Below are 20,033 nucleotides of genomic sequence, written 5' to 3' on the forward strand. Positions count from 1 at the left end.
AACTAACGACAACAGGTACAGCAACTAGCCTCAGAATTGACACTGAAGACATTGAAGTGGTGGATAGCTTCTGCCTTTTAGAATCGACCATCAACATTAAAGGATCCAGCAGCCAAGAAATACGCCACAGTCTAGCACTTGGTAGGGTCACAATGAAAGCCTGGGAAAGGATATTTAGATGCTGTGAGGTGTCTAGACCTATAAAGATTAGAATTGTTCGAATCATGGTTTTTCCTGTGACACTCTATGGATGCGAAAACTGGACTTCGAAGAAGCAAGATAGAAAAAGCATTGAAGCTTTTGAACTTTGGTGCTGGAGAAGACTTTTGAGGATACCATGGACAGCCAAGAAAACCAACAAATGGATCATAGAACAAATCAATCCAGAATTTTCACTCGAGGCACAAATGACCAGGCTCAAACTATCATACTTCGGACACCTTAAGAAGTTCATAATGCTGGGGAAAGTTGAAGGAAAGAGACGAAGAGGATGACCAGCAGCAAGGTGGATGGACTTGATTACAACAGCAATGAATGCACCACTGAGAGACCTTAAAGGCCAAGTTGAAGACAGATCATCTTGGAGAGAATCTATCTATCTATGTGGTCACTAAGGGTAGACACCAACTTGACAGCACTCAATCAATCAATCAGTCAATCAGAACAATAATACAAAACGAGCTATGATAGAGCATCTGCGCCTTCGACCAGCCCAACCACTGCCGCTGCCTGTTTCTCCCCACTGCCCCCTCTGGCACGCCCAGCTTTCTGGCTGGCCGGCCCACTTCTTCTCTGCCCATTCACTTCTGTCCCCCTGTGCTTTCTGGATGGTGGGCCAGTTGGAAAGCTGGCCCGCCACCTCCGCCTGCCAACTCCAGGCAACAGCTGCCACCTCTCAAAGGCCAGCCCAGCCCACCGCCTCCTACTCCCTGCTGTTTTCTCTCCCCCATCCTCTCCCTTTTTCTGTCCAGGCAGCTGCTCGCAAACTCTTGCAAGAGCTGCCATGCATGGGATTAGCGACGTGTTCATTTAAGAGAATTCAATATATAGATATACAATATCGGTAAATCAATATAAAGACAACAGTCTACAAACAGGTACGTTTCAGTGATCTTATAAGATAGTTAAACAAAAGTCAGATGAAATAAAAGCCTTTTAACTGATGTTTTAAAACAGCAAAATAGGAAGCCTGGTGTATCACACTTGGGAGAGGGTTTGTCAGGCTGTTTTAGATTTGAAGACTGCCTTCAACCTTAACCCCACAGCGATGTACAACATAAAACATATATCTACACAGAGGCAGTGGCATAGTCACCATTGGTAAGGTATGGAATGTCCCTGGGCCACCAGGGTGGGGCCTCCTCTATGGTGCCCCCATCCCCAAGATACCTCTTTGTCCTCCTCCCACACACTGTCAGCAAACAAAGCACTTGCTGGCTGAGAATGCAAGTACAACTCATCCCCTGCTCCTTCTCAACCAGTGAATGAAGCACCGGCTGGTGTCTTCTTTCTCTCCCTTGCTCCAAGCGAGGCACCCAGCCAGAACTTCATTTGCCAGCTGGGAAGGAGCAGAAAGGGAAGCAGCTGGGAAGGAGCAGAAAGGGGGCTGCATGGCCCCATGACCGATCATGCCCCTTGTGCCTTTTGAACAAGAGAGTCCAGAATCTGAATGACTGGTTTAGTGGATTGGCTAATATCTGGTAAAGCATGACAACTGGTCAATCTATTTATTTCCCTTTTTGTGCTTGTGATTTTCTATTGAGCATATTATGCCAGTACTTCATCAGCTGCACTGGCTCCCAGTCCGTTTCCAGGCCCAATTAAAGGTGCTGTCTTTAAACCTTTAAAGCCCTAAATGGCTTGGGACTGGGTCACCTGAGGGGGTGCCTTGCCCCATATGTCGCAACCTGGACCTTAAGATCTTCAGAGGCCCTTCTCCAGGTACCCCTGACAAATGAGGTGAGGTGGATGGTTACTAGGGAGAGGGCCTTTTCGGTGGTTGCATCCCATTTATGGAATAGCCTCCTGTAGTGATCAGCCTCCCCTCCTAATAAAGAGTTAACAGGGAGTGAACCCTTGTCTCAACTGACAGGCTGGTGAACTCCAGGGCAGTACACCAGGTGGGTGAAACCTAGAGAGTGGTTGCTGGGAATTCTGGGAACAAGAAGGATGCTCTTTGTTGGAGAGAAGCGCGTGCGGAAAGGCAAGAAAGGCCTGGCAGGAATGGAGGAGGGTTTGATCCTAAATTTGAATTGGGGCATACTCAAAGGGCCTGTACCTGACTCAAACTGGGACCACTATTTAAATGGGTGGTGGTAATATGCATTTTTACCCCACCATTCAAATACTGGATTTATCCTTACCCAAAGTGATTCACAAAAAATTGAATCATTTTAGCTAAGCCATACACCTTCTGGCTTTCTAGAGCCTGGACAAGTATGAAGTAATCTAAGCTTAATTTTGTCACATTAGGCAATGTAAATCTCACTGATGTATTTATCTATAGGTATTATGTGAGAGCTGCCTGTCAAGCTTATATAATGCACAAAGGAGTCTGTGCAATGTTGAAGAAAGTTACCTGAGGATTTGGTCCAGTAGTTCCTTATTAAGTCACCTTTTTTCTTGTCTACTGAGTTTCACAATGGGTGGCCCTATCAGAGTGTATAAAGGAAAGAAGCCCTTGGTTAAGAAGAAGAAATATATAGAAAGCAATGTGAATATATTGTTTGTCCACCTGCAGCCGCGAGCTGTAATGCTTCTCTGTAAAAAGGAGAAAGAAAGCGGGGGGGGGGGATCTCTTGGAACAATTTTGTCATTTAATTCTGACCTTTTCAGATACACAGCTAAGCAGTAAGGAAATTGGGTTTCCTGTCAGCCCGCACTATCTACTGTTTCTCTCTATTTCTTGTGGTCAATGCTTGGCTTTAAAAAAAAAAAGCTTTTTCTGGGGATATTGTTGTTTCAGTTAGACCATAAAGGCCCTCACCTGCCACTGCCAACGTTTTTCCTAGCAGAAAATAGATTCGCTCCAGATGACAGGAAGTTCAGCTTTAATGTCTAGGGCCTTATAGAAAAGTAGCAGCATGTGATCTGTGGTTTAGCTTTGCCGCGCTGTCAATATGTCCCTCTGTCGAGGTTCAGTTCCTTACAATCCACTTTAAATGCAGAAACAGGATAGAAAGTCCCTGTTTCGAAGGGTTTCTGTCTGTTTCTGGTTTCCTGCAGAATATGCTGATGGTAAAGGGCAAACGCACGAAGGAGAGTGGCAGAGAAAATATTAGAAGTGAAAAAGATCAATTAAGCACATCAGCCCAATTTGCAAAATTGATTAAATTAGAAAGAAAAAAAAATCTCGAGGCACAAAGGGGATATTATTTATCAGGGCTAATTTATAGGATGTTGGACAACTGCGAACTGCGTTCTTTTTGTTAACTGGCAAAGTTCTAAGGTGTAGGGATGTGTTGGATGGATAGCTGTGATTTTCTGCTCCTACCGTGAAAACTGCATATTTGTTGTTTGGTAAAAGTCTTCCAAACAGGCAGCAGATCTGCAAATGCTATTAATGAACCTAGAAAAAATAGCTGGGGTAGCAGCTTAATTGCAGAGCTGTTGTGCATGCAATTTACTACAGGCGAACCCTGTAGTAAATCCATGGGGGTTCCATTCTTCACTATAACCGTGGATAATGGAACTGTGGATACCAAGGCATTCAGTCAATGGGACTCAGGGAGTTAGGTTCTTGGAGGCTACAGAAACAGAGAAAAATGGCAAAAATGGGCCTCAAAAATGAAAAAAGTGCCCTTTTGCACTCTGTGGGTCTCCAAGTGCCCAGAAATGCCCACCATGCCAAAGTCCCAAATCCAGCTTGTTTTGGTGAAAAATTGTGGGGTTAATTTCTTTAAAAAATACAAATGAGCACAAAATGGCTCCTCTTCTCAAAATGGCAGTCAGAAATGACCTCAGAGGTCCTTTCCAGCCACCCTGAACCCGTGGATATGCAGAATTCACCCTTTGCAAACGTTTGGGTTTTTTTTGGCATATGCTGAGGTTGGGTGTCAATTACTTGACCGCAGATATGCGAAACTGCGGGTGTTGGATCTGTGAATGGTCAGGTTCAACTGTACAGTGATTCAGATGTGCGATCTGCATTCATTTATATGTTTTGAATAAAGAACAGGTTCCCATTTGTGGATAATAATAAACATGCAATGTGTATGTCAGGAACTCCACATGAGTCTTCCTATATGCTGATTGGGGGAGGGCTGCTGGCACCCTACGGAAGGGTACAAATGGCCCAATAATATCTAAGTTGTTTCAGCATTAGAGTCAAAGCTGAGGCATGCTGAGAGGGAGTGCAAGATGATAGGGTATCAGGCTATGTTGTCAGGATGATGAAGACACTTCCTCTTCCGCCAGGAAGATGTGATGCTTCAGGAGGTGTGGTTGGTGGTGGAGCTGCTTTCAAGCCTATAACTGGCTGTTCATAAGCCAATTGGGTACTACCCATACCAGGAAGGATCAGCCCCAGAGCTCTCCAGGAGTCTAGAGAGAGCAGGGAACAGTGGAAACAGGAGCTTAGGGAAGAGGAGGAGGAGAACTTAACTCCCTCCCATCTTGTGACTGCAGCTGGAGATATCAGTGGACTGTGGGGGAAGGGAAGTTAGTTGCTCCCCACCTGCCATGGCCTAGCAAGGATTCAAATCTTCTTTATGAGAGTCACATGCCTACATTTGGAGAGAAGTGATTCAACATATTGTCCTAGCATGCAGAATGGTGGCGATAGCTGTGAAAATAAACAGATAGGGTTCCATACATTCCTACTAAGTAGAGGTGTCACCTGGTTAAATACCCCACCTCCCATCAATAGAAACTTTACTTGATTAAAGCTGAAGAAGTTTGCCCATGAATTAAAGCCATTCTTTTTTGTTTTCAGTGATGCACAGGTGTGGCACCATCTTAGGCACCACTGTAGAAAAGGCATCCCCACCTGCATTACAGAGACGAAGCAATGCCTCCTCTAAGAAGGCAGTGGTCTCTGTTTGTGTGTTAAACATTATTTTTAAAATGTTAGAATCTGTTGCTCAGTTAATGGGGGATACCTTTTGAATTGATCCAGAGGTTTTTAACTGATGCATCGAACCGATTCCGTGACAAAACTTTACAGCCCTGACACGAAGGTCTGGAACATCTTTAAGGCAGACAAAGAGCAAAACAAACCGGGCTGTTTTCCTTGTGTGGAAAATCTTCCCATTAGATAATATTATTTATTGCAGGTTTAAAAACAAATGCAGCATTTCCAAAGCTCTAATTAAAACTCATCTACAGGCAGCAATACAAATATGAATAAACACGCACACATAAACAGAGGGACCGGCTCATTCGAAATGCTAATTGTTACTCTGCCTATTGTGATCTGCAACAGCTCCTCCTCTCCTTCAGTGATGCTGTAATTAATTGAAGGGAATTAATTATCATGTTGTGTTATTGCAGTAAATGCCAGTAATAGGGGCTATGCGGATAATGAATCACTCTAAATAGGACATTCTGCTTTATCTGCCACTAACCCTCCCATTCCTCACCAGCCCACTGAATGAAAACTGCGTGAGAAGAGATTGGAGAGGGTTGCTGAGCAGGGTCTGAAACAAAGGCCCACAGCACACATCGGAGTATCTCATCATCTCCCTCCTCCACCGCCCCACACTCATTTTCTTGCCATCAGGTATACCATTTCCTTGTTGTTTTACACAGAGCATTTTTTAAAAAGACAAATGTAGTTCTGTCTGCGGGCACTTAAAGAAATAACCACTCTGTTTACTTTGATGTACTTTTGTGCATTAAGTCTACTGCACTTTGAAAGACGGCTTGGAAACTGCCGTGTGATATGCTAGTGTCTCCATTGGAGATGAAAGTGGTGGTTGAAGTGGTTTCAGGTTGCCCCGCAATATTCTACAATACAGCATATGAGAACAGAAGGGAAGCGAAACAAGGTTATTTACAGCAGAATGAAGCAGGGGTGCAGACTGAGAGAAAGCTTTGAGGAGCAACTCCTCAAATTTTCCTGGGGGAGAGGAAAGACACTGTTGGTGGGAGAGAAAATGTGTTTTACAGGGACAGAAAAGTACTTTTTTACATGGGGGAGAGAGAGAGAAACACTTGGAGCGAAGAAAAGCTTTTTTGGGGAGATAAAAAGTTAAAACATTGGGGAGAAGTTCAGTAGGAACATGGAACATGGGAAGCTGCCTTATACTGAGTCAGACCATTGGTCCATCTACACAGACTGGAGAAGCCCTCCAAGGTTGCAGGCAGGAGTCTCTCTCAGTCCTATCTTGGAGATGCCTTGGAACCTTCTGCATGCAAACAAACAGATGTTGCTCTTCCCAGAGCGGCCCCATCCCCCAAGGGAAATATCTTGCAGTGCTCACATGTGGTCTCCCATTCAGATGCAAACCAGGGTGGACCTTGCTTAGCAAAGGGGACAATTAATGCTTGATACCACAAGACCAGCTCTCCTCCCATAAAATGAGGGGGGAACTCCTTGTACAAATATAAATATGATGAATATTTCTATACCAATTTTCAACAAAAGTTCCCATAGTGGTTTACATAGATATAAATAAATAAATACATACATTTTTATTTATGCTTAGTGAGGGAGCTGCACCCCTTGAATGGTGTTCTATCATGTTTTCTTTGTAGCTCTGGCCCCCTATCCCATGTATATATCTTCTAGCATTGATCATGAGGTCCATCACCTGACATTCAAGCAGTACCATTGCTTGTTCCCTTGCAGCAATTTCCCAGTCCTGCCTATAGAATTAGTTGATCCCAATATGGCTTCTGTTCCTAGGTATCCCAGTGATTCCTGTCTTGCCTGCAGAGATGCCACAAGGTTCAGGGCAGGGACAAAGAGACTTCTATGAAGGAAAAGATTCACAGCAAAACATAGAGGCTCTTCTCACGATTAGTGAGAAGAGCCTCTAGGGGGTTTGCGGGGAGAGCTCTCCCTGCACATGAGCAGCAGTCTGCTCTGGGGAGCCGCAGCGGCCGCCCATACAACTGTTGGCTCCGTCATGGAGCCGGCTGGGGCTGGGGAGTTTGGGGGCCATGTAGCCCCCGGAAGCTCCAGCATACCCTGCGCGAGTGCGCAGGGCATGCTGGAGAGACCCCCGAGCTGGGAGGCTGCTTTTCAGTTTTCCAGCCGGGGGTCTACTCATGAGTAGCCATGGCGCAGAGCTGCACCGCAGCAACTCATGATTGGGAAGCCCAGGTTAGCGGAGCTCTCGCTCCACTAACCCGGGCTTAGGGGAGGGCTACTTAAGCGGGTAATCCTCTTTAGAACCACCGGGCTCGCAGCCCGGTGGTTCTCATGATGGGATGAAATTGAGCTAGCGGAGGCTAGTCCGATTTCATCCCATCATGTGAATAGCCTCAAAGGCTTGCTCCTGGATAGCTGCACAATTAAATTGCGACCCGCCCCCCAGTGTAGTTTGTTATTTTGCATATACCTTATAAAAACTAAAGCTATAGGTGTTCCTGAGGTATAATAATATTTGATCTGAAAAATGGGGATGGGTGTTTACCTCCTGCCCTCTCTGAATTCAGAATGACAGCTGCTTAAAGAAATCTAGGGCTGGTTTTATCAGCATGTTCATGACATCTAATCCCCTAAACTCCAGACAACCTCTCCCAATGTTTTCATGGACATATTAAATAACAGATGTGTTGAAATTGACCCCTGGGGGACCCCCCCCACCTCTCAGGCAGTAGAGCAGGCATCTCGCATAGCCATCTTCTTGGACTGCTCTGACAAAAAAGGAGTGAAACCAGCAATGCCAACTGCTGCATCCCAAAAAAGATGTTCCAGAAGGTGCAATAAGTTGCATTGGTCCACAGTGTCAGATGCCACTGAGAGGCCAAGGAGAGGGAGCATTTCCCTATCAACTCCCAGACAAAGGGAGTTGTCCACCTGGGCAACTAATGGTGTCTCAGCTGGAAGCCAGATTGAAAAGTGGCCGAGCTTTGTGGAATGACCCCCCACCCCCACCCAGGGTCAGTGTTCTGCTAGCCTCCGTCCTAGCCTCACACCATGTGACTCTGGAGGGCCAATCCTGCCTCTCTAGAGCTTTAAGGCTTGCTTCGGTACTTACTCATTGTTGCCAAGTAGCTGCTGAAGGAACTGTGCCTGCCCATTCAAGGGTTAGCCTCTGCTTTAGTCTGCCTGCTTTCCCCTCTATTCCAGGTGTTTGCAGGAGTCCACAGCCCAGCAGAAGAGCACACTGCATTTATTTCTGAAGTTTCTGAGTCTGAAGTTAACCAAAGTTTCTCAGAAGTCTTCAAAGGCAGCCCCATGTATAATGTGTTGCAGTAGTCACACATATCTAATTTGCATACCTAATTTGCCCAGCATGGTCTCTGCTGACTAGCCCTTCTTAGCCCTGAGTCATGAGATGCTTTTAGCTGATGGCAGGTATTAAAACTGGAACCTTCTGTTCCAGTTTTAATCTTTGCCATCAGCTAAAAGCATTTCATGACTCAAGGCTGAAAAGGGCTAGTCAGCAGAGACCATGCTGGGGTGAAATGAACCAATGGTCTGACCATTGGTATAAGGCAGCTTCATGTATTCACCTCTTCAGCTGTTGGGGGCTGGGTCTTGCCAACAATTGGACAGGTGCCTGACCGATTCAAAAGTCAATGTTCCAAACCGAAATCTTTAAAATGATGACATTTCATGATTGAAAGCAACCTTGCACATAACCCTGTTGAAACCGTAGTCCATTTCGACCCATTCTGTGAGGGGCCAAAGGTTGAATGAGCACAAGAATAGAAAAGTTGATCTTCTGCCCTTAGAGGCAGGTGGCATTGACAAGTTCAGCATGGATATACTGATGAGACATGCTGAGGAAATGTGTCCGACTCCTACCTATGATTGTACTTGTGCTTGTTTAAGGGTACAAACAAGGCTGTGTATGTAGTTTTTGGGTCTATCGATCAAGTACAGGCCATTAGCTCTCAATTCACAGGAGAAAATGCAAAAAGCAAAAAAAAAAAAGGAAAGACAGATGGAATAGCTTACAGCAGTGGAGAAATCGAGCTTGGGGGGGGAAATCACATAGAGAGAAATGCAATGCTATCTTTTATTGATTGTATAGGGGACCGCTGTAGTGTTGAACAGAGGATGCTTTGGCATCTCTTATGCGGTTTTTCTTTGTTTGGAGTGGGATCTACTGTCATGTCCCAGAGCACTGGTCTTGTCGTCTTTTCCCTCCCCTTTATGTTTTTCATTACCCGGCCATACTCATTAGTCACTGACAACATCCTGCAAGTGCTGGAGGATCAGAAAGAGACCAGGTCAAGGATGTGACGAGCTAGAGAATACTCTGCTGAGACAAGATGGGACAAAGCGGTCGAAAGACCCAAAGCATCAGTACAAGTGGGAATGCAACAAAACGAGGCAGCGGTGTCAGGAGTTATAGGGTATGCAATGTGGATTGTGTCAGGCCCCAATATGTTTTCATGAGGACACACAGTTAACTCTCTCAGAAATACCAGCTGGGTGGATTTCTGCCTTTAGCAAATTCCAAAAAGGAAGCTGTTTTGCTCTGTTGTAGGAAACACAAGGTGGGCTCCTGCCAGTGCTGCCTGCTCCAGAGATGTGGCGAAATAGCTGCCTCAGGCAGCAGACTGGCAGAGCCAGGAGCAGAGGTGCCTCATCTCCACCTCCACTGACTGCTTTGCCACTCCACCCACCACCCCACTGGCTGCCCCAGCCCTGTCCTGCTAGTCACTACTCCTCTCACTGCCCCCATTCCCTATATTTTCAAAAGTCAGAGCATGGAGAAGGGTGCTACAGGAAAGGTGGAGGAGTCAATTTCCTCCATACTCCCTGCAGCTTGCGACAATGAAAGGAGCAGCAGGAGACAGATCAGGGAAGACAGGGAGAATTGATGTGCAGAGTGCACATCTTTTGCACACCATAGTGCGGAAATGGAAGGGTGGGGCAGGAGAGACCCGGGGAGGGAGAGATTGGAGTTGCATGCTACAAGGAACGTCTGAGCGGGTGCAGCAGCAATCAAAGCAGGATATGAAGATGATGGCCAGTTCTCATTGTTTGTCCCCAGCATTCAGGTTGACTGCTTCTATACAGTGAAGTTCCACTAAGCAGCCCTGCACAACTTGTGACTTACCAAGCTGAACATAACCAGCCAGCCACATATGGTGGCTCACGAAGGACTTGACAAACCTCCTGTTAAAAATTTTGCAGCCTGCATGTGGTTGCAAAAACAGGAGGTTGTCAGGCTGTAAAATATGGCTGCAAAAAAATACTTGGCAGGCTGTAAAATATGGCTGCCAGGCTATGCTTAGCCTGGTGGTTCACCCACTGCACTTTCCCACAGTACTAGCCCACACCAGTGGGCAGGGCTGTCCTTAGGGTGGGGCAACCGGGGCGATCAACCCCAGGCCTCAATCTCATTCTCCCTGTCTCTCCCAACCATGCCAGAGAATTCTGTTTCCCAGCCAGCGGGCGGCTGCTGCTCAGAGAGGAGTCTTGAGCTCTGCACTTCCCCAGGTCCCACTCTCCTCCCTCCACCTGCACCACCGCCTGCACTCTTCCTCTTTTATCTCCTGCCTGGGAAGTCACCCCTCCCTTCAAATGGGCATCTTTCAAGGAGTCCAACAAGCTCCACAGAAGGGCTGGGTGGGCTCAGTGGCTGTGAATTCCGCAGGTTAATGACTGATTAATCAGCTTTTCCCTGTTCCTGCCTGGACCTCCTGCCGATCCCTCTGAGTTCTGGCTGGCATTAGATGAGAGACAGAGGAAGAAGCTCTTTCCTTCTACTCTGAGCACCATTGGAGGAAACTCAATCATGACCCAGGTGCAGACAGAGCCTCGCTGCAATTTTTTGTGTGGGGTGGGGGAAGAGGAAAGATAATTTTTGTGGGGCAGGAGAAGAGAAAATAATGTTTTGGGGACTGAAAATAAGGGTTATTAGGTTTGGTGGGTGGAGAGCTCAGTAAAATGAGTGGGGAGAGATCTGGACCTCTGCTCATAATGCCCCCCCCCATCAAATCTTAAGGAGGCCCCATACATGCTGATTCGCCCCCAAGGAGGGACAACCCTGTCTGTGGAGAGTGTAATGACATGGCTCAACCTGGGTCATGCTAAATACATACAAAATGGGGTGCGTGTGTGTAGCAGGGAGAGATTTATAGGACAGCATGGATGAGTTGGAGTGGAAAGCTACCTCCAATCACAGACCCCCACTGGAAGAAAACCTTCTTTTAAAAGGCAGTTGTTGATGGGAGGACATGAGTTCAGTTTCCCTCTCCATGCTGCACTTAAAATCTCCCCTACCCGCTTTGTATGGATTTGGCAGCAATTCAATCCTAATATACAGATCCTTTGTTGTGCCATCATGACTGGTGCACATCATATGGAACTTCAGATATCGATAGGAATGTATATTGTGATAAAGAACTACCTAGCTCCTGAATGTTTTATTCAAGATATATATCCCTTGCTAACTGGGCAAAGAGGCAGCTTTTAATGTGGTGATTCTCTTTATTTAGCAGGGGGAGAGTGACTGGCCCTATCCAGCCCCAGCACAGTACCTCCAGTGACTGTTGCTGGTGTCCATCTTATGTTTCATTTAGATTGTGAGCCCTTTGGGGACAGGGATCCATCTTATTTATTTATTATTTCTCTGTGTAAACCACCCTGAGCCATTTTTGGAAGAGCAGTATAGAAATCAAATTATTATTATTAATAATAATAATAATAATAATACACTGGAACATCTGCAAAAAATACAAGCTACCTGTAGCCAAAAATTGCTGGGACCATAAAATTGAAAAAGTTGTAGAAAATGAAGATGCAAAAATATTATGGGACTTCCGACTACAAACAGACAAACATCTGCCACACAATACACCAGATATAACTGTAGTCGAGAAGAAAGAAAAACAAGTTAAAATAATTGACATAGCAAAACCAGGGGATGGCAGAATAGAAGAAAAAGAAATAGAAAAAATCACAAAATACAAAGCTCTACAAATTGAAATTGAAAGGCTGTGGCAGAAGAAGACCAAAATAATCCCAGCAGTAATTGGCGCCCTAGGTGCAATTCTAAAACACTTTGAAGAGCAGCTCAACACAATAGGGGCCACAGAAATCACCATCAGCCAATTACAAAAAGCAACATGACTGGGAACAGCCTATATTCTGTGACAATATCTATAATAATAACAGCAACAACATTGATAATAAAATTCAACCATCCCAGGTCCTTGGGAAGGACTCGATGTCTGGATAAAACAAACCAGTCAATAACAGCTGTCTAACTGTGTAAATAATAATAATAATTGTTGTTGTTGTTGTTGTTTGTAATCACCATATAATTGCCATGTAATCGCCTTCTGTTGTTTGTAATGGCCATGACTCCACTTTCACAAATACTAAACAAAACAGGCCTCGGATACCAAACATCTAAAACATCAAGTAAAATCAACCGTCTGCTGTACATGGACGATCTGAAGTTGTATGGAAAGTCCCAGTCAAAAATTGAATCACTGCTAAACACTGTCCGTATATTCAGTAGCAATATAGCAATGGAGTTTGGACTAGACAAGTGTGCTGCATTAATAATGAACAGAGGGAAAATAACAAAAACAGAAGGAATAGAACTGCCCAATGGAAGCAAGATCAAGAACCTGGAAGAGAAAGAACATTACAAATACTTGGGCATTCTCCAGGCTGATAACATTGCACACACTGAAGTTAAAAGAAAAATTGGAAGTGAATACATCAGGAGAGTTAGAAAAATCCTCAAGTCCAAACTCAATGGCGGGAACTCCATACAAGCCATAAACACCTGGGCTATACCTGTTATCAGATACAGTGCAGGAATAATAGACTGGACCCAGGCAGAGCTAGAGACGCTAGATCGTAAGACCAGGAAAATCATGACCACAAATCATGCTCTGCACCCCCGCAGTGATGTAGATAGGCTATACCTCCCTCACAGCTCAGGTGGAAGAGGAATGTTGCAAGTCCATCAAACAGTAGATGAGGAGAAAAGAGGCCTTGGAGAATATATTAGAGACAGTGAAGAAGATGCACTTCAAATGGTCAATAACAAGAAACTATTCAACACCAATGAAACAAAGCAGGCCTACAAGAAAGAACAATTCAAGAACCGAGCAGAAAAATGGAGAAATAAGCCACTGCATGGTCAATATTTGCATAATATAAGTGGAAAATCAGACATCACCAAGACCTGGCAATGGCTTAAGAATGGCAACTTGAAGAAAGAAACAGAGGGTTTAATACTGGCTGCAAAAGAACAGGCACTAAGAACAAATGCAATAAGAGCGAAGGTCGAAAAATCTACAACAAACAGCAAGTGCCGCCTTTGTAAAGAAGCAGATGAAACAGTGGACCACCTAATCAGCTGTTGTAAAAAGATCGCACAGACTGACTACAAACAAAGGCATGACAAGGTAGCAGGGATGATACACTGGAACATCTGCAAAAAATACAAGCTACCTGTAGCCAAAAATTGGTGGGACTATAAAATTGAAAAAGTTGAAGAGAATGAAGATGTAAAAATATTATGGGACTTCCGACTACAAACAGACAAACATCTTCCACACAATACACCAGATATAACTGTAGTCGAGAAGAAAGAAAAACAGTTAAAATAATCGACATAGCAATACCAGGGGATAGCAGAATAGAAGAAAGAGAAAGAGAAAAAAATCACCAAATACAAAGATCTACAAATTGAAATTGAAAGGCTGTGGCAAAAAAAGACCAAAATAATCCCAGTTGTAATTGGCGCCCTGGGTGCAGTTCCAAAAGACCTTGAAAAGCACCTCAACACCACCGGGGCCACAGAAATCACCATCAGCCAGTTACAAAAAACAGCTTTACTGGGAACAGCCTATATTCTGCGACAATATCTATAACAACAGCAACAACATTGATGATAAAATTCAGCCATCCCAGGTCCTTGGGAAGGACTCGATGTCTGGATAAAACAAACCAGTCAATAACACCTGTCTGACTGTGTAAACAAGAAATAATAATAATATATTATAATATAATATAAGGCCTGTTAAAAAGGAGGCCATTCAGGTGGTGGTGGTAGTGATTGTTGCCTTGGATTTATCAGTGGGTCCATTACAGGTAGTGTTACAACAAATAGTTACAATCTTAGCTGATTTTTCTGATTTCATTCTGAAAACAATGACAATATTAATGACAATGACAATAATAATGACACATTACAGGACATGCAGTCTAGGTTCTGTGTAAACAAAGTAGGAGGGAACAAGCTGGCTCCAGACAAGAATATAAACATTGATTCTCATTGTGAATCATCATTATCCACATATCTCTGTCTTGGTGTAGCACAAATTTCTGCTGCCTGTGCTACAAGTTATAGGCTTTGCCTTCTGTATCATTGTGGTGTGTTGACATCACAGTGCCCTGCTAGCATAGCAGGCCTCATGTTTTGACTCACACTTTGAGAACCCAAAGACTAAAGGAGAGGAGCATAAAGAGATACTCAGTCATTTTTCCTTGCACAATGGAGAAAAGGTCTCTCTCACCCACTCAAGTGACATGAACAGCTCATACTGAAGAATTCTATAAACTTATAGATTTACTACACGATATGGCCAGAGGATTTCTTCAGTGGTTATTTAGTCTAGGCAGAATTAATTAAACCCATATAATCCCTGCCAGATGTTTATTCACTGTCCTCTAAACCACTTCTGACAGGTTTTAATTTTAATACATTTCCAATTACAGGATTTCCCCTCCTCCTTAATACATCTGCACATCCAAACCTGTGTTGAAAAAAGCTTTTCATTCTGGTTAACCTAAATCTTCCTTTCTGTAAATTCAGCATCTTGCTTCTGGTCTTACCTTCCGTTGCCATGGTGAACAATTTATCAGTGACTCCCTTTATAACAACCTTTTAAATAGTGGGATATGGTTATGCCTCCCTTCTCATAGATTTTGCTCCCTGAGACTTAGTGTGACAAGTTCTTTCAACTATTTCCCAAACAATTTCCTTCCTAAACAATTTATTTCATTGAATTCTTATGAAATTTCACCAGGTTACTTACATTTTTAAGTCTATGCCAAATAGAAAAGAATACTTCAGATGGGGCATGACTTCTGCTGAGTAATGGCTACTTCTCATATTACAGATTAAGGTGATAGTTTATGGCTTTCTCGTGGGTATACCAAGAATGAAGCATACTGTATGCCTTTAAATAAAAGAAGGCTCTCAGCCAATGGAGTGTAGTTTCTTTGGTCTTAATGTACACAAAGCTGTGGGGAGGGGAGGGGGAAGGATCCAGACAGAGGGGAGTGCCTGAGAATCCCAGGGAAAGACACTGATTGCTGGACCAGGGAAAGGCAGGGGCTAGTCGTTGGGTACTCCAGGAACAGATATTACTGACTTCCTAGGAGGCGATATGGTTGCCAGAACCTGAGGGGTATACTTGTGGGTCAAACGGGCCGTAAGCCAAAATTTGGCCTTAAAAAAGCCAATCTGTAACAAAGGTCGCCAACAGTCTAGCAGACCAACAAAGCCGTGAGAAAGAACCAACACACTCTCGTCCTCATGCCGGCTTGCCAGTTGGGGGAGATAACCTTCTCATGAGAGGTCCAGTCCACCAGAGAAAATGGAAACACCAACCTGTTTCAACTCTTCATTTGAGTGCACTTTCATGAGGTAAACCTTCCAACGATAAGGGGTCCCAGCTATTGTGGGCTCCTGGCAGCACTGGTAAACAATAGAACTCATACGCTGCACCTCCCCCCTTATACCCAACCCTTCCAGACTTCAAAGTAGTCTGGGCCGCTTTGGGTGTTGGAGCAGCTTCAGGTTGTGTGGGCAGACAAGGAGAGACCAGGGATGAATCCTATGTCACAGGCTAATCAGTACCAGCTGGGCCTGACACTGCGGCAAATGCAAATCAGTCACTGCGAGGCACTCTGGGATGGGACACCCATGGATTAGAATGGTCCCTGGCTAGCCAGGTGACCACAAGAAGCTAAACCGAGCATGGAGATGTGTTGCAGGGAGTCTAGACTTGTATTCTCTGGTGACTGTATTCTCTGTTCCCACCAGTTGCCGAGACCGGGAGGGATGTTGCTGAGGGACCCTTCCCAGGGCTTTGATGAAACTATCAACCAGGCCACGTGGTAAAAGCCTTCCAGCCTGCATGTGTGTCTTTATGGCCAGGCACTCTGATGAGAGAGTGGTCCACTCAGAAGCAGGATCCATCTTCACTGCACTGGGAGCATCTCATGTGTGATCAAATCCTGCTCTATATGGAAGGTTCTGCTCATAAAGTGTGGCTAGGACTGAGCATACTTTCACCACAGGGAAGGGTCTGGGGCCCCCTTCCCTTACCAAACCAGTGCAAAAATAGATCAAAATCACCAAAAACAAAGGGCAAATCACAAACCATTCTAGGCTATTCCTAGCCATCTAATTCTATACATCCAGACATGCACCACTGATGCACTAGGGAAGGGGGTCTTCGAGGAGGAAAAAAATTGAAATCCCCAGAGACACACCCTGGAGACTTTACAGACATGGATTCTACCCTAAATCTCCTTCAGAAGAGTGTGTGTGTGTGTTCTCACACCAGCCAAACTTACCCTGAAGTCCCTTTGAGATCCTTAGACCCACGTCACACACAAATTGGGCTTTGTCTTGCAAATTCTAGCTTATCTCGAGGTATTTCTGAGTTTTTTAAATTCTGGTTTTAAGCTACTCTTTTTGAAAAATGCTGGAGTAAATAGGGAGAGGCACTGAAGTAGAATCATTAGCATGATAAGAGAGATACTCTCTTTAGAAAAGCAGATATAGCTCTTCAGTACTTTCTCTCTCCCCCTCCCCCTGTTGGCTAGAAGGGAAAAACAAAGGAAAACATGTGAACTTGCATCAAAATAAAACCCGAGAGCAGAGGGGAGGGGCTGCTTTCCTCAATGCTGCAAGTGTGATTCGAAGTGGCTTCGCTCAACATTTACCCCGCAGCATGAAGCCATGTGCGAATAACTCCCTGGGGATTTCATGCATCTTCTGAGAGATGCTCCTGTCCTGGAGAATGGGCTGGTATGAGAGTGTCACAAATGACCATTTTCGATGAAAAAAATACTGATTCTGCAAACATATGAGAAAAAGGAGAGGGAATGCTTTGTGCAATCTATCTTTAACCAGTACAAGTGGAAATAGAGTGGCCCAATCTTCTCTTCCCAGGGGAGAGATGATGGGGGCCACAAGACAGTGGTATGAGCGCTGTGAGGGAAGGGTTAAAATGTCTTTCGCCCAGCTGAGGGAGGGCGCCCCCTCTAGCATCAGTACTTGACAATGCATGGGACATGAGCACAGCCCCTCTAGCATCATGGCCAGTGTTTGCAGCTTCACAAGGGGGCTGACAACTTGCCCACAGTCTGGCGATGCAAGTGGCATGGAGCTTGCTGGGATGCAACCTGGGCAGACTCGGAAGAGGGAGGAGTTCCTCTGCCTGGAAGCCAGAGGTTGCCAAACTGCTGTTAGTCAATTGTCTGCAGCATGCTCCCCGGCTTCGCAACTTCACCTACCCTAGGTTTCACGCTATGCCCTAATGGGGCCAGTGTCTGACCCAGTGTCTGACCCTCACATTCAAACTAATTTTAGTTACTTCACCTGTAGTGGAGCAAGACATTTTCATGCATGAGACAATAATGCTGCCCCGCCCTCACCCCCATCTCTTTAATTGGCTACTTGGCTGGGACTTTGTTGCAGTGGTGATGTGGTAGGGGTAAGGTATCCATCCATCCAGCAGGAATATTCATTTGAAATACTCATCCAAGTGAATAGCTGTGCCTCCACTGAATTTGGAGAGGCGGATGGAATGGAAGAGGAAGAGGAAGTTTAGGAGAGGGGCGTGTACATAGTTGAACTAGAGCGTCTCTTTCCTCATCTTTGTAGTAGTGACAGCATGCCTGAATTGGTAGGCAAATGGTGCCTCAGAATTTGTCACCTTTCAAAATTTGCCACTTAATGTAGCTCACTTGAGACCAGTGTGCAGAAGGGCTGTCCCTGTACCTCTCAACACTGCCATCCTTTATATAGATTCAGATATGTGGAGTCACACATTAGCAAGTGCAATTAAATGGTTTGCATGCTGAACCTGCCCTGGGAGATCTGTGCTCAAGTCTCTGGCCAGGCTTGAAGCTTTCTGGGTGACCAGGGACCCATCACTATCTTTCAAGCGAACCTATCTCACAGAGTTGTTGTGAAGATAAAAATAATATAAGCCCCCTGTGTCACCATGGAGCCAGCATGGTGTACTGGTTAGAGTGCTAGACTAGGACCAGGGAGACCCGAGTTCAAATCCTCATTCAGCCATGATACTAGCTGGGTGACTCTGGGCCAGTCACTTCTCTCTCAGCCTAACCTACTTCACAGGGTTGTTGTGAGGAGAAACCTAAGTATGTAGTACACCGCTTTGAGCTCCTTGGAGGAAGAGTGGGATATAAATGTAAAAAAATAAAATAAAATAAAATAAATGGAGGAAGCATGGGGTACAAATGTGATAATTAAAGTAACAGTTGTCCTGGTGGTATCTGTACCCAACTGCAGAGCAGGTCACATGTAGTCTCCAAATATTGGTTATGCCTAACACTGCCACCTTTCTCCAGACATTTGGAACTCTGGGGAAGCACAAGGGTCTGCTTTGCTCGCACAAGACAGTCACCATGTGGATCCTGGATGTCTTGAATCCACCCATAGTAACAGACCCAGAAGCTTCTTTCCTCAAGTGTTAAGTTGTTGAGCTGGATGTAGTAGAACCTCTCTCCTTGACAGCTGTCCACTTCTGAATTTATTCAGTATCCCCTCTTATAGCTCATGTGTTGTTTTTAAAACCATGGCTATTTTGAAACCACTCTTTTCATTTACACGTAGTGCCACTTGAATTCTAATACTGACCTTCAGATCTGCAAGCACATTTGAAAGCTAGTGTAGTGGCTACAAGTGTGTCGACAGAGAAGTCCCCCATTCAAACCTCACCTCAGCCATGACCTCCTTAGGTGATTTGAGGTAAGATAATCTCTCTCAGCCTCCACCCCTTGCCATCTGCAAAATGCAGATGATAACACTGACTTACTTATAGGGCTGTTGTAAGAATTACTGAGATGATGTATGAAATATTTCTTGTATGCACATTCTGGTCTGAAGGCATGTGAGGGAGCCACTTTGCTGAAGCTAAGCAAGTCTGGGTCTGGCTGTTCTCTGAATGGGAGACTGCTTGAGAACCTCCTGTATGCCACCTTGAGTTGCAGCATGGAAAAAAAGTGAGATATAAAATAAATACTAGGGCTGTTCACACGGCTCTAAACTGGGTTGGAAGAGCACCCTGGTAGAAGTCTCCCAGGTAGCACTCCCAAATGACAGTTGTGTTTGCAAAGCCTCCAGCCTCAAAGGCAGGATGCCTCTGAGTACCAGTTGCAGGGGAGTAATGGCAGAAGAGAGGGCATGCCCTCAACTCCTGCCTGTGGCTTCCAGCGGCATCTGGTGGGCCACTGTGTGAAACAAGATGCTGGACTAGATGGGCCTTGGGCCTGATCCAGCAGGGCTGTTCTTATGTTCTTATGTTCAAAGATCAAGGTAGGAGGAGGGGGGGAGTGATTGGCATTTTACCGAGGGTGGACAAAAAGCCATCCTTCCCATCTGGATGTGTGAACAGCTCCACTGTCAATGCACTGCATACAAATACTAAGCATTATTTACAAACTTACAGGCTTCATAAATCCCACGGAGAACCATTTCTATGATGGACTTCCAGGGAACCCTAGTTGATATCAGGTGCCTCAATTTTTGCGACTCACAACCTGGAATCCTTCATGTTCAGGGTGAGCAAAATAAATCCCACATATTACATGCTTAAGCAACTGTGGTTTGATTATGTAATGAATCAGTCAAGTTTGATTTATTAGTCACCAATTCCATTCAACATCATAAAAT

The 20,033-nt window shown here is 44.9% G+C and overlaps 1 protein-coding gene across 4 annotated transcripts in view; it reads left to right on the forward strand.

Moving 5' to 3' along the window:
* LOC128351680 (uncharacterized) overlaps positions 1-20,033 on the forward strand; it is a 337,204-nt gene that overhangs the window by 38,781 nt on the left and 278,390 nt on the right. For 2 of the 4 annotated variants that reach the window (XM_053311419.1, XM_053311424.1), the window contains exon 1: positions 8,769-9,474. The exons of 1 other annotated variant lie outside the window; for it this stretch is intronic. Coding sequence is in view for 1 of the 3 variants with exons in the window: in XM_053311412.1 (XP_053167387.1) it covers positions 12,427-13,701 (1,275 nt within the window). In the remaining 2 variants the exon portion in view is untranslated. Of the gene's footprint in view, positions 1-8,768; positions 9,475-11,568; positions 15,284-20,033 lie in introns of those variants that run through there. One more of the 4 variants, XM_053311412.1, reaches the window with a different exon arrangement.

The sequence above is a fragment of the Hemicordylus capensis genome, chromosome 3 (assembly GCF_027244095.1).
Source record: "Hemicordylus capensis ecotype Gifberg chromosome 3, rHemCap1.1.pri, whole genome shotgun sequence".
NCBI classification, from domain to species: domain Eukaryota; kingdom Metazoa; phylum Chordata; class Lepidosauria; order Squamata; family Cordylidae; genus Hemicordylus; species Hemicordylus capensis.